General features: G+C 36.9%; 2 protein-coding genes and 1 long non-coding RNA gene across 3 annotated transcripts; 2 read left to right on the top strand and 1 right to left on the bottom strand.

The window, feature by feature from the left end:
• Nucleotides 1–724: 724 nt before the first annotated feature.
• On the top strand, nucleotides 725–3,831 carry LOC135608477 (ubiquitin-NEDD8-like protein RUB1). Its single transcript, XM_065101404.1, has 3 exons — nucleotides 725–976; nucleotides 1,148–1,407; nucleotides 3,453–3,831. Exons 1-3 carry the CDS (start codon nucleotides 884–886, stop codon nucleotides 3,571–3,573), a joined length of 474 nt encoding a protein of 157 aa, XP_064957476.1. The 5' UTR covers nucleotides 725–883; the 3' UTR covers nucleotides 3,574–3,831.
• Nucleotides 3,832–9,424: 5,593 nt separating this feature from the next.
• On the top strand, nucleotides 9,425–9,980 carry LOC135606611 (uncharacterized). The gene is made up of 2 exons (XR_010484863.1): nucleotides 9,425–9,556; nucleotides 9,650–9,980. It is a non-coding gene; the product is annotated as an uncharacterized LOC135606611 (long non-coding RNA).
• A 649-nt stretch (nucleotides 9,981–10,629) lies between these two features.
• LOC103980066 (uncharacterized) lies at nucleotides 10,630–13,168 on the bottom strand. The gene is made up of 4 exons (XM_009396350.3): nucleotides 13,045–13,168; nucleotides 12,835–12,965; nucleotides 11,120–11,245; nucleotides 10,630–11,034 (listed from the first exon to the last, which is right to left on the bottom strand). Exons 1-4 carry the CDS (start codon nucleotides 13,075–13,077, stop codon nucleotides 10,863–10,865), a joined length of 462 nt encoding a protein of 153 aa, XP_009394625.2. The 5' UTR covers nucleotides 13,078–13,168; the 3' UTR covers nucleotides 10,630–10,862.
• Between the last annotated feature and the right edge of the window lie 308 nt (nucleotides 13,169–13,476).

The raw sequence follows: 13,476 nt of genomic DNA, 5'->3' as shown, positions 1-13,476 counted from the left end.
ATGCGTCTCCAAGTAGTAGCGAAACCTGCTTCTCGACTATGCTCGTCAATGTGTTCGATGCGTCTCCAAGTAGTAGCGAAACCTGCTTCTCGACTACGCTCGTCAATGTGTTCGATGCGTTCTAATGTGTATGCTCGCTTTACCTCGTTGTCAAAATTTCCATAGTGTTTATATTTAGATTTATCTGCTTCTCGACATTTGTACCATTGTGTATGCTCGCTTTGCCTCGTATGTGTTTGTCAAAATTTTCGTAGTGTTTATATTTAGAATTATCTGCTTCTCGGTTACGCATGCCATTGTATGAACTCGCTTTGCCTTGTATGTGTTTGTCAAAATTCCCATAGTGTTTATATTTAGACTTATCTGCTTTTCGACTGTGCGTGCCAATGTATATGCTCGCTTTGTCTCGTATGTGTTTGTCAAAATTTCCATAGTGTTTCTATTTAGACTATCTGTTTCTATCAATGTGTATGCTCACTTTGCCTCGTATGTGTTTGTCAAAATTCCTATAGTGTTTATATTTAGACTTATGTGATGTCTATCATAAAAAAATATTATTATTTATGATGGACAATAAAATTAAAATTAAATAATATATAATAGTTATTTTTTATGATTTTTTGTTTTATAATAATTGTGATCCATGGAAAATTGAAAAGAGATTCTGATAATAAGATTTATTTATTATTATTATTGTTATTTTGCCCTTTTTTGGCTTGTCAAGGACGAGGACGAGGAGGACGCCGAGCCCGCTGTCAGCGTCCGTTCTACGCGATCGATTTGGTCGTCTCCTTCCGCTTTATTACCACCACCGCCTTCGATCTTCTTCTCCGCCAGAGGAGGGCGGATAACCAAAGCGGAGGACGACTACAAGCGCGGGAGGATGCAGATATTCGTGAAAACCCTAACGGGGAAGACGATCACCCTCGAGGTCGAGAGCAGCAACACCATCGACAACGTCAAAGCCAAGATCCAGGTCTCCCCTCCTCTTCTTCTTGTTAAAGGTCGCAATAGATGATTTTGGCTTGAATCTTGAGGGGGCTTTTGGGTTTGTACGCTGTGACACCAGCAACAATGTCATGTTTGTTCAAAGATAATGGGTTGCAGGGTATTACGTACGGCAATGAGCAAGTCGCCTTTTTTGCAGGACAAGGAGGGGATACCTCCAGACCAGCAAAGGTTGATTTTTGCGGGAAAGCAATTGGAAGATGGCCGCACCTTGGCTGATTACAACATTCAGAAGGAGTCGACTCTTCACCTTGTCTTGAGGCTCAGGGGCGGAATGATGATCAAGGTGAAGACGCTTACTGGGAAGGAAATCGAGATCGACATTGAGCCCACTGACACCATCGACAGGATCAAGGAAAGGGTAGAGGAGAAAGAGGGGATTCCACCTGTGCAGCAAAGGTGCCCTCTCCTCTCTTATTATTTAGTATTCTCGTTGATTTATTTTCCACCTTAGTTAGCCTTTTATATTTCTCTTTTAATGCATTCATAGCTAACTAATCACATCTTCCTTTTTTCTGTCATCTACGGAGCTGTCTTTGGTTACATTAGAATGAATTATCTGTTGCTAATCTAATAATGCTTCATATTTCGCTATTGATTTGTTATAAACCAATCTAGATGTAAAGTTCTTTATTTGTTCTGAAGAAGGATATGATAGTGTTAACAGGAAGTGTCTTTGCTTTACAGTATTATTCATCTATTTTTCTTTTGGCAAAAATGACCTTTGTCCGTTAAGACCTATGTAAACACTATCATCTCTTTCTGTTGTTTAGTACACAGCTGATGTATACTTCTTTTTTTGTTGTGCACTACTGCTGATGTACAATTTATTTGTATTTACTTTATTTTTTTATTATAATTTAGATGGATGGTGTCACATGGCGCTTATTGAAAATGTATGCTATGATCTGCTATTGTGTTTCTTGCTTAAGTATGCTAGAATAAATGTTATATCTTTGAGATAGACTATGACCATCCGTTGAGATTCTGTAGCATTTACCTAAAAGGCAACAGGAATTTTTTCGCTTTGGTGCATACTCAATTGTAGATCATAGAGTGCTTTTGTTGTCTCCTTTGTTTTTCATGTGTGTTTTTGTCCACGTTAGTTAAGCAGCCTTGTGTTCATCTTTCTTGAACCTAATTATCAACTTAAAACTTGTTTGCTTACATTTTGGTTATAAAGAATCCCCACACATTTATATAATGTTAATCAGTTCCTTTTTTGGTAGTTGGGTGTAAGTCTTGGCATCAGATATGGTTGCTCCCATGCAATCTAAATGGCTAGGAGTTTAGTTAGAAATAGCTTCCCTGCTTACTAGGGTATATGACTATATATGCATCCACCTTGTGTGCTAAACCACTCTCTAATAAAAAAATATGCAAGACCACCCATTTAACACAATTACATAATCAAATTCTCTTCAAACTCACAAATCACAGTATCTCAATGTATCAAACTACCTCATGCTAGAAACAACACAATGATCTATAGCAACACATAACTGCTTCACTATTTCTGCACTTATCTTCTACATGCACAGAATACGTTTACCACCTCCGAACAGCATTATCCTTCTCACCACATCTTTATGCAAGAGATATTTTTGCACTCTGTAATTTTGATCAAAATAGTCAATTTATTGGTAAATGCCACTGGCCAAAAGAAAATACAGTACAAATATTCTGTTTCCATCTGCAAATTTGATCAACCTTATGCATTAACATGACATGATAGTACTAGATTTTGAATTGTTAATTAGAATGATGTCACCTGGACATTTGTTTCAAACATATGTCAGAGTACCACCACTTGTTATGAGAACTTCTCAATATGTCATGAATTTCTTACTGTTTGCTTATTGAGGTCTGAGCTGCATATCTAAGGTCCTTGAGTGGTTGTCTTTTCACCCCTTGGTCTGAAGTGCTGGTTTACGTTTGTGCTTGCACTCATTAAGAGCCACCGGTCACACATTGTGAAGTATAAGAATTCACCATGGACAGTGCCCCTGGATTGGCATATTTTTGGCCTATAAAACAAATTTTCTCTACAACATGAGTGATTCTTTCCCTGAATTATAAAATTTGTTAATATTTCTATGGTCTGAACTCTGAACCCTGTTGTAAAAGGTGAGTCAATTTAGGCCCCCACTTGCCCTGAACTTTCTTGAGATCTATTGATTATTGTTCTTGACAGACTTAAGTGTCTTGTTTTAAGTAGGAGGTTATTCATCTACTAGCAGCATAGGTCCCTTGCTTATAATTATTAAGTACCATTTCAACGGTTCTGGATCAGCCAATATGCTTTTATTCCTATTCTCTCAAGATAGCTGTGCATTTTATTGATTCTTTCTAAAGTTTCTCTACCAAGATTAATTCATATGTACAGGTCTTTACAATATTACACGCTTGACTAAAAAATCCTGGGGTATTCAACTCAAATGCAGGCTCATCTATGCTGGTAAGCAGCTAGCTGATGATAAGACGGCGAAGGAGTACAACATTGAGGGTGGTTCTGTCCTCCATCTTGTGCTTGCCCTGCGGGGTGGCTGGCACAGAGGTTTGTAGGTATCTTTGGTGGTTCTACTACCGGTCCATATGTGCTATGCAACCCTCAGAGAAAATGGAAAATTCAAAGTTGGATGTTAAGTAATTAGCGAAGTAAGTTGGGTCTGGTTAGGCCTTTAACTAGTTTTCCTCGAAAATAAGATTATTGTTCTCAGGAGCATGAAATATTCGGCAAAGTTTGAACTGCTGGTGTGTGTGTGTGTTTATTCACATATTGGCATTGCCTATGAATATCCAAAAATGTGCTTTTGAGGTTCATGTGGCTTAGTTTGCTTTTCTACACCCTTAGATGAGTACGAACGCTTGGTTTATGGTATTTTTTTAGTGTAACAGTTTGATGGAGTAAATCAATTTGCCATATTGTGTTTAAAGCCATAATCTGATTGAATTGTGCAATAGTTTGTGTGCATGCAACCCAGAACAATAATTTCACTGAGATCCTCTGCATCTGCTGCTATTGTTTCTCTTCTTCAGGCTAAATGTACCATCTGCAATGTAGAAGATGGTCTAAGGCAATAAAATTCCTTATTACTCAGTACATTGCAGATCGTACATTTCATTCTTATCGAAAAGAAAGAGATAAGATAGAACACTCAGCAAAATTGTTCTGGTTGCATGCATTTAAAGATGAACTTGCAGTCTTCCTTTTTCTCCTGCATTTTATAAATAAATATAAAATTTCGATCACTAAAACACGAAAGAAAACTCCACGTCTCTTTGACTTGTTTCTTTTGGGGTTTTGATGGTCATTTTTCTTTTGTGGTCTTAGTGGTCATCCGAAACAAAAGAATATTATGCGGTCTGAGACAAATATTCTGCACATCAGATCAAATTGGGAGTTGTCCAGCTAAATGTACCTTCATCTGCTACTCGAGCAAAATTGAGAGCATGAGACGTAAGTGCTCTAAGAACTCACCCCCCTCTTCTACCCTTGAATAGGCCTCGAAGTAAGACTTGAGTTCTTTCGGCCATCGGTTAGCTGAGGAGTGTAATCATCGATAATTTTTTCTTCTTAATATAAATAATTTATCATAATAATATGTTGTTTTATTTAAATTATTAACTTTTTTTTATTTGTGTAATATGATTAAGAAAATGATTAAAATTTATTTCCTTAATTGAGAAGTTAGGAATCTTGGTAATCAAGCAAATTATTATTTTAATTATTAAAATTATTATTTTTAGATAAAAATAATAGTTCTAATTTATTTGATTAGATATATCGATGTTTCAAAAATTATGTGTGAATTTTTATGATTTAATTAGTTTTAAATTTTAAGATCATGAATTTAAATTATTTAATTCATGGATTTAAGTTACTCTTTAATAATTTAAAATATTAAATCTAATTGGGGTTTGACTTGAGTTAGGTATCTGTTAGATTGGGTTGATCCAGGCCTTCTAGCCAAGTAAAACTCAACTCATGTGGCAAAGTATGATCCAATCCATATAATTATAAATAATTTAACTCATGTGATTAGGTACGACCTAGCTCATATAGCCAAACACAATCAAACTTAAGTGGTTAGGCATAATCTAACTCATGTGGTCAGACACAAACCAGCCCATGTGATCAAGCCCAACCTATGTGGCTATGCACAATCAAACTTGCGAGTCAAGCATGACCTAATTCAGTAGTAAGGCTAAGCCCAACTTATGAGTGAGACTCAGCTCAACCTGAGGCCCGCCTAACTATACAATTGGTGTTAGACTAGACACATTGTACATGGACAAACATGTGCGACACATATGATAAGTGGGTATATTCTAATTGAGTTAGCACCATGCGATATAATCTAATTTCCTCTTCTTTTATTGGTTTGAGCTTATTAATTGATTGAATCAAATAGGTTTAATTGGTTCAAGTAGATTTAGGATGATTTCATATCAACTTACTGGTTCAAACCTACTTAACCTAATTGAAATTAATCAAATTTAGACCGGTCTACGATAATTCTAGATCGATTCTATAATGATTTGAGTTTGATTCCGTTAGATCCGAGTTCGGTTTAAGTTAATTAATATATTCTAATTATAGTTATAGTTGATTGAGGATTGTTGAGAGACTAAAGCCTTGTATTTTTGTGATTTGATGAACTTCAAAATTTTATATGAATATATTATTTTAAAAATAATAATAATTTTTATTATTTTTTTAAGTTTATGATATTGATGTGATTAGTAGCATATAATATATTAAAGTGTAATTTATAAAAGGAGCTACGGGCACATCATACATAAGCATGGTCCATCATAATATTTTATTATATTATTTCTTTAATACATGTATGAATGAATATAAATGAATGAATGTGGTTGTTTATATAACATGTTCCAGAAACGTATTCTCACTTTCATGAGTAAGGAAGAAACGTATTCTCACTTTCATAAGTAAGGAATACCCTTCTATCCGTTGTTAGGAGTATAATATGGGGGTTTTCTCCATTCGATGTTGGAGAGTGCATCATCGGAGCATGATGTATGCTTTTGTTATTTAATTACTGTGTATGTCGTCGAGATGTATTGTATATGACTAATACATAATTTTATTTACTATATAAGAATTATCATTATTTTTATGATACATGAGTTTTATAATAAATTAATATATTATTATTATATATATTAAATTATTGACATTTGTATATATTTTATAAATATTAAAATTATTTTTATGATTTTTTTGAAGGTTCTTACCACTGGTTTTTGATATATTTTTTATCTTATATATTTTTTAAATTAATATACAACTTCGTAGTAGATCTGAGACTTATGTGAAAAGACTTTTTTTACCACTTATCGCTCTACTAAGAAATTGTAATCCTCCTTTTAATTAAAAAAATATTTTATTTATTATAAAAATAATTATTTAAATTTTAAAAAATAATTTTTTTTATAAATTATGGGTATTTAAATAATAGTTATCTTATCAGTTCTAAATCATGACATTTAGTATCAAAATTGTTCTAGTATTTGGGTATGATAAAGGGGCTTGAGTAGAAAATGACTACTCGTGAATAGAGTTAAAGGACTCGTTACAGTGTAAAGTCACCACTGGGCTACGCCTCATATGCACTATGCTAGGGTTTGATGTCAACTATGTTGGACTTTGATAAGGACGTCAAACTTTTGAAGAAACAAGCTGTATAGATCTTATTCTTCGTAGCCTGAAATTATAAATGACCTCTAATCCACGTAGAAGGGACTTAATAAAGAATACACATTGATCTTGTCGTATTATAAATGACCTCTAATCCACGTAGGTCACAAATTGAAAAAACTTTTGTGATTCATGCAGAAAAGGGATAATCAATCTTGTCGTAAAGTCAACTTGAAGTTTATTTGACATGGTTATATATAAAAATAAAAATGAATGATATTGATTCTGGATTTAGGATATAACACAATGAAAAAAGATTCAAATATCAATTTCCTATAACAAAGTGGAAATCAAAGCCAAAGCTAAATTCAAAGATAACTAAAGTGTTTCTCGTTATCTTTGAGGGATAGGCTTATGATAAAAGAACTCGAGTTCCGATATTAAAGTCAAAAATGGAGCTCAACAAACATATATATATATATATATATATATATATATATATAGGCCCGGATAGTAAAAAAGGTATTCTCCTCGGCTAAGGAGAAAGATGACGAATACTGTAGAGGTATAAAGTGGAGGTTAAAAGAAAACAAAATAGATGAGTAAGGTAAGGCTTATGATGCATGAATCCCAACCTATAAATAGAGTGGGCGATGCTATGCCTCAAATTGTAGCATCCGTGAATGGGAGAAAACATACCTCAAATTGTAGCTGACTGCCAGCACAAAAAGAGGGACCCAAATGGTAATTACCCAAACCTAGCAACAATAAATAGTGAGCCCAAAAAACATATATTTGACCCACTCACAGTAGAATATTCTCTTGGGTCTCACCCACTATAAAGGCTCATTCATTTATTGTTATAAATGTCAATTATTAATCACTTATGAACTCATTTTCCATTTCAATCCTAGCTTGAGTACCGAAGGGATCAATTCCGATCACCCCACTTGGATCTAGTCTTCTTGTAAGTTGATCATCAAGTGAGCAAACGAGTGCCCGAACCACCCTCTTATATATTTTCAGGCTCATCATAGCATAGCTCCAATGGGTCCCTCCATCGAGTTGGGAATGTCTACTACCTTTAGCACCATAAACAACATCGAGTGATGCTAACAGAGGTCAAAAACCTTCGAGACATCTTCTGAGAAGGTTTTATTGAGCTCGGGGGTTACCTCTCCACTTTCGAGAGATCGAGACGACTAGTGAGGACCCAACCTTAGGTTGTCCTAGACAATCCTACCCAATTGATGATGGTGCAGGGGTGATTAGTTCAATAAAATTCATCCTTTCAAAAAAGTAACTTAAAAAGATTAGAAGCTTGTTCACTAGGTTAAGAAAAAACTTAGGTCGACCCCAACTAGCCAATCATTAATGCATGTATCACTTCTCAAGGCATTTTCCTATTAACATGGTGGACAAGTTTCTAATCTTTTTAAGCTACTCCCATGGGTCGGGTTGGGTTTCGAATCTAGCTAATCATTTTAAGTCAATCAGGATCATTCCTTCTAAGGAGAAAGATCTCTCTTAACCTCAGATTAGTCTCAATTAGAACTTCGGTCCTCTCAACTATTAGCTAGTTGAGAGTTAAGGCTCGGATGAATTGAAAGAAGACATTATCCTAACGGAATGTGAAAGTTTAAGATATACACACATATGCTTGTACGTACATCAACTATTTCATCACATAGTATCTATGAAGGTTTGTTGCATACACGAGTCTATCGATTTCGAATTCTTCTCATCTATCTCCAAATTAATGTAACTGCATACATAATCTACTCCGAGAGGGAAACGTCACTCGATTATATAGAAATGCGTTGTTGAAACCTCAATTACAACCGATGGGTTACTTTAAAGCCAAAATATTAATCAACATCGGAACTACTATTGCATTCTATATTTCTAGGATTGGTCTTCGCGTATCGATCGTACATGTGGAATTTTTGAGGAGTTATTATATGGCCAGTCCACGTCCAAATGCCTGTCTCAGAACTCCTTCCCCTAATATCTATCTCTATCTCTATCTATTGTCATGTAAAAATTAATTACGCAAAAATAGAAGATTGGAAAAGCGAAATAGGTGTTGTGTTAAATTAGTTTGAGAGTGACCGAGAAATATGTCTGGGAGTTGTAATAACGTAGGAGAGTATGATGGTTAGTGTATGATAGAATAATAAGTGGACACTCTCTACTTAAGCTTTTTGATGAAATAACTAACAGAGGCGAAGAGAATTAAAATAATATCGGAGCAATATAATGACAAGATATCAATTTCCTTTTGGAAATATATATATATATATATATATATATATATATATATATATATATATATATATATATATATATATATATATATATATATATATATAGGAAACAGAGACGAATGATTAGATATTTCAAAGTCGTCATCGATTGACGATGGATAGGGTTCACAAGGACCCAACCCTACCTTGGCAGTTAACCAACTCGGATCAACCTGATGCCCGACCGTTATCCACCGTGGAACCTACCTCGCCGATGGGTCCCCGTCGGGCCCACGCGTTCCTTCCAATCACCGCACGAGTAGATGACGCGTTTCGTGCTGTGATTTGGGACCCACGCGCTTCGTCCAATTACGGCGCGAGTTAGGTGATTGAGAGAACAGTAGGATTACGGAGAAGAGCCGACCGGCGCGTGGCGGTCATGGGAGGGTTTAGCCGGTGGACAGGTGGGTAGAGTCTTTTAAATGGGGCGGTCCTCCACGGATCGGAACTGCTCCCTCTCTGTCTCTCTCTCTCTCTCGGCGAGTCCGGCCGGGGATGGCGTGGTGGGATCGGGTAACGTCGCCGATGAGGAGGGTCTGGACCGGCGTCGCTACCCGCCTCGGGATTCGCAAATCCGGTGAGTCGCACAACCCCTCTTTCCGATGCCCGGCGGCCCTGGTGCCCTGACACACGGGGTCTCATTCTTCCTCCCCCCTGTGCTCTCCCGCAGGGCTGACGCAGCTGAGGGAGGAGGTGAGCACGTGCGAGTACGAGGACGTGCACGTGATGTGGGAGCTGCTTACGGAGTCGGGGCGGGCTGGACCTCACCGGGCGGGGGCGGCGACGGCGGCAAGGAGGAGGAGGCCCCGGCGGGACGAGTCGCACGTGTGGTCCGTGCTCGAGTGGGCACGCCTCGGCTTCTGCCGCAGGTTCTAGCGACCTCACGCACGTGCCGAGAATATTATTTCCCTTTCTTTTTTTTATATATAAATAGATATATTATATGTATGTATTTGGGTGTTTGACCTGAGAATTTAGCAATACATAGTGTGTTTTATTAAGCTTTCTTGGTCGGTATCATTGTGTTGCTACTGTTCGTATTAATAGGCAGTCATCAACATTTTTGTTCCATAAGGCTTAGAGTAAGTATATGATTGACATATGCAACTGTGAGGAAAAGTTAAATAGGATTTGCAGTATATCTATCGCCAAAAAGAAAAAGGTTAAAGAAGACAATTCCGAAGTCCAAATACCATTTATTTAAGAATCAGTACAGTCGTATGATTCACGGACTCCATAATTAAATGTCCCGAGGGAGGTTTTGACTTGAAGTAACACGTCTTATGGATGCCATAATTAATGTTTTAAAGAGAGGCTGGCTGTTGTTTGTACTTTCATTGGGGTAATTTATTATGATGCAGAGTTATATATTGTACCGAATCCACCAACATTACATATAAAACAGTGAAAGTCCGGTAAGAGATATCTCTATGTTTCCATGTTGGTTACGATCGTGAACAAGTGTCTGTTGCTTCGAGAGCTCAACACGCGATCGGTGCGAGTTGATTACATCAGTCGATATGACAAAAATCATGCTTGTTTTATAACGCCAGTTGGAGAAGACGGTCGAAGCATGTCATCGTCACAGGTTAAATCTAATTGAGCTTGCAATAAGAAACGATCGATGCATCCTTCGACACACTACACAAGGATGAAGGACACGACAAGGCCGACGCCTACTTCGATCAATCATTCAAGCACTGATGTGCTACAGGAAACGACTAGAAGCATACGCGTTGTCTGGTGGTTCAGATTAACTCTAAAAACATGCCCATGTGTGAAGCAACATTCAAGGTTTCTTCTTTAACATCAAGATAGCAGGAAACCAAGTGTAACTTTCACTTTAAGAGAACAACTACAGGTAGTAACATAATCTGAGGAGCTTATGGGGAACCTTCACCTTGATCACTAGATAGCTGCAGGCTCTCGATAGCCCGAAATGATGGTCGCTCCTCGAATTTTAACAGATGGGCAACTTCATAAACAGGCCGCAACTGCCAAATCATCTGAACATCCAGATACGCATCACATTCGAAACACCAGACTGATAGATCACTGTTGGAAAATCTTAAGCGATATGAAGCAGGACCCAAGCGAGGTTAATCTATCAAGTAAAGGATTTCTGAATATATTATTATACCTGAAGCTCAAAGCAAGGCAGTGCCCACTCTCTTCATAGTGCTTAAGCATGTGTTTATTTATAAAACGACTGCAAAAGACGTCTTTACAGCTCAAACATAACCAATTTTCGGCAGGGTGGTGGCATCTGAAACATATGTGAAAGATTTCATTAGACGATCAATCTGGTAGCTAACACAATTTCTTATCTTGAAATTTATTCAATTGTGGTAGGCAACATTGAACTACTTATGATCCGATTGTCACTAACAGAATCGGATTTACCCACATTTTTTTGATAGCCATCATCAAAACACAAAGAATCACAGGCCATGAGAACTATGAGAGGTACAAGGGGAAGTAGAAAAACCCTCCCTCACTCTGATGTGAATGTGAGTCCCTGTGATGCACTCTACTTCTATTTTATAAACAAAAAAGTTCAGGCAATTTGATTAATCATCCTGCTTTGACCATTTGAACCCTATTCATCTGTCGAATAGTTAATAGTGGAGATTATGTTCTACCTCTATTTGTAAGTATATGTAAAGACAATAAATCCTGAACTCAGGAACCCTCGTGTTCTCCAACTTCTAGGGACAGAAGCCTAAAATGTATGGTACTGACCATGGACCTAATTCGAGGTTGGGTCCACGGTTTTGTTGAACTAAGACACAATAATTAGTTTCCAAGATCCTAAGGTGGATGTTTCTTGAGATTTATGGCCTGTCTTCTGATAAAAAAATCCAAAACATTGGATTCATGGAATGATCAATACATGAACCGTCATCCATTTGAAGACTCGACTGTGTCCTAATATGTCAGTTTCTAGATATCATGTGTTGTTATACCGGAGAGGGATGAAAGAACAGTCAATAAGATATGGCACCAAAACAGGTTTCGATGATACTTTTTCTTTATCCAGCCAACTCTGCTCAAATCTTTCTGCCGCCACACAAAGAATCCAAGCATTGATTATTCATGGAAATTCAAGATATGTCATATTACAAGATAGAGTTGTTCTTACGCGGTAACCTGATGAAAAACTGGAGCACAAGCAAAGGTATGTTGCAAAACATAGTTTGATGAGACAATAAATCATCCAATCCCACTAAAGTCACGATGAATTGTTTGATTATCTTTGGTTATCTTGAAGCATTCTCCTATATAATTAGAGATTCAAAGAAGTTAGAATTATCAGACAACAAGATGATCACTTCAAAGCATCAAGCAGTAAGTTGATATATGACATAACAAAAAATGCTGTTCTCTGATGACAATGTTGAGCTGCCAATTCAGATGCTTGCTGCTAAGTGAAGTAGCAAAAATGGGTACTTCTTTTCACATAATACTGTGCTTTTAACAGAGTAAATGTGGATACTCCAAAATTGATGTTGAGTTTACCATAATGCCTGAATAGAAGAATGCATGAGACCTAAACCGACATAAGATAAATCCTCAAACATCACATGACGAAGGTCCATGAAGCTGCAGGGGACTGGAAATTCATTTGGACATTAGAGCGAACAGGTGATAGCTCGCAGACCCCAAGCTTTTAGTGATCACTTTCAATCATGAAAAGGGCGTCGGTTCTACGAATCCCAAAAAAGTCCTAGGTTTTCCATCCTCCACCTCGATTCCTCATAATCTCTACGTACGCGTGGACATTACATTCGAAAACTAGTTTGCGATCGAAGCAAAAACCGAATCTGGTGTTCATTAACTTTATGAAAGGCAAACCTGGAGCAGGGGGAATCCGGGAGAGGGATCTGAGAGAGATCGGAACACAACGAGGGAAGGTGGTCGCAAGCGGTTCGAGCCTCCACCCACCCGGATTCGGCGCCGAAGAAGTCCTCTTCGTCCACTTCGCGCTAAGAGGCGTCAAAGATCTTAAACGGAGAATAAATAGCACCACGTAGAAGAAGAGAATAGAAGAAGGAGATCGCTTACCGTTCCCGACGACGAACCGCCCTCCGCCGCCATCGGGGATCGATCTCGAAAGAATTATAGTGGAAAGTGACCCGACGAGTTGGGAAGTACGAGAAATGAAGCACCTTTTTGTGATATAACGTTGTGGAGGGGCGTCAATATAAAAACGTTCTACCCCAAGATATATATATATATATATTTATTTATTTATATATATATAATAAATAAATCATTATTTTTATTATTCATAATTTATATAATTTTTTACTTTATATTTAAATTTCTTACTTTATAATACTAAATATTTTTAATTAAAAAATATATCTTCTTATTGAAACCATAAGTGATAAAAATTCTTGGCCTCATATCTATTATAAAATAATATATTATTCTAAAAATAAATATAAAATAAAGATAAAACTCTCGAAAATTATAAAAATAATATTTTTAATA

The sequence above is a fragment of the Musa acuminata genome, chromosome BXJ2-3 (genome assembly GCF_036884655.1).
Source record: "Musa acuminata AAA Group cultivar baxijiao chromosome BXJ2-3, Cavendish_Baxijiao_AAA, whole genome shotgun sequence".
Taxonomy (NCBI): domain Eukaryota; kingdom Viridiplantae; phylum Streptophyta; class Magnoliopsida; order Zingiberales; family Musaceae; genus Musa; species Musa acuminata.
Note: the sequence above shows the minus strand (reverse complement) of the source record. Positions and strands in the feature narration are given on the sequence as shown.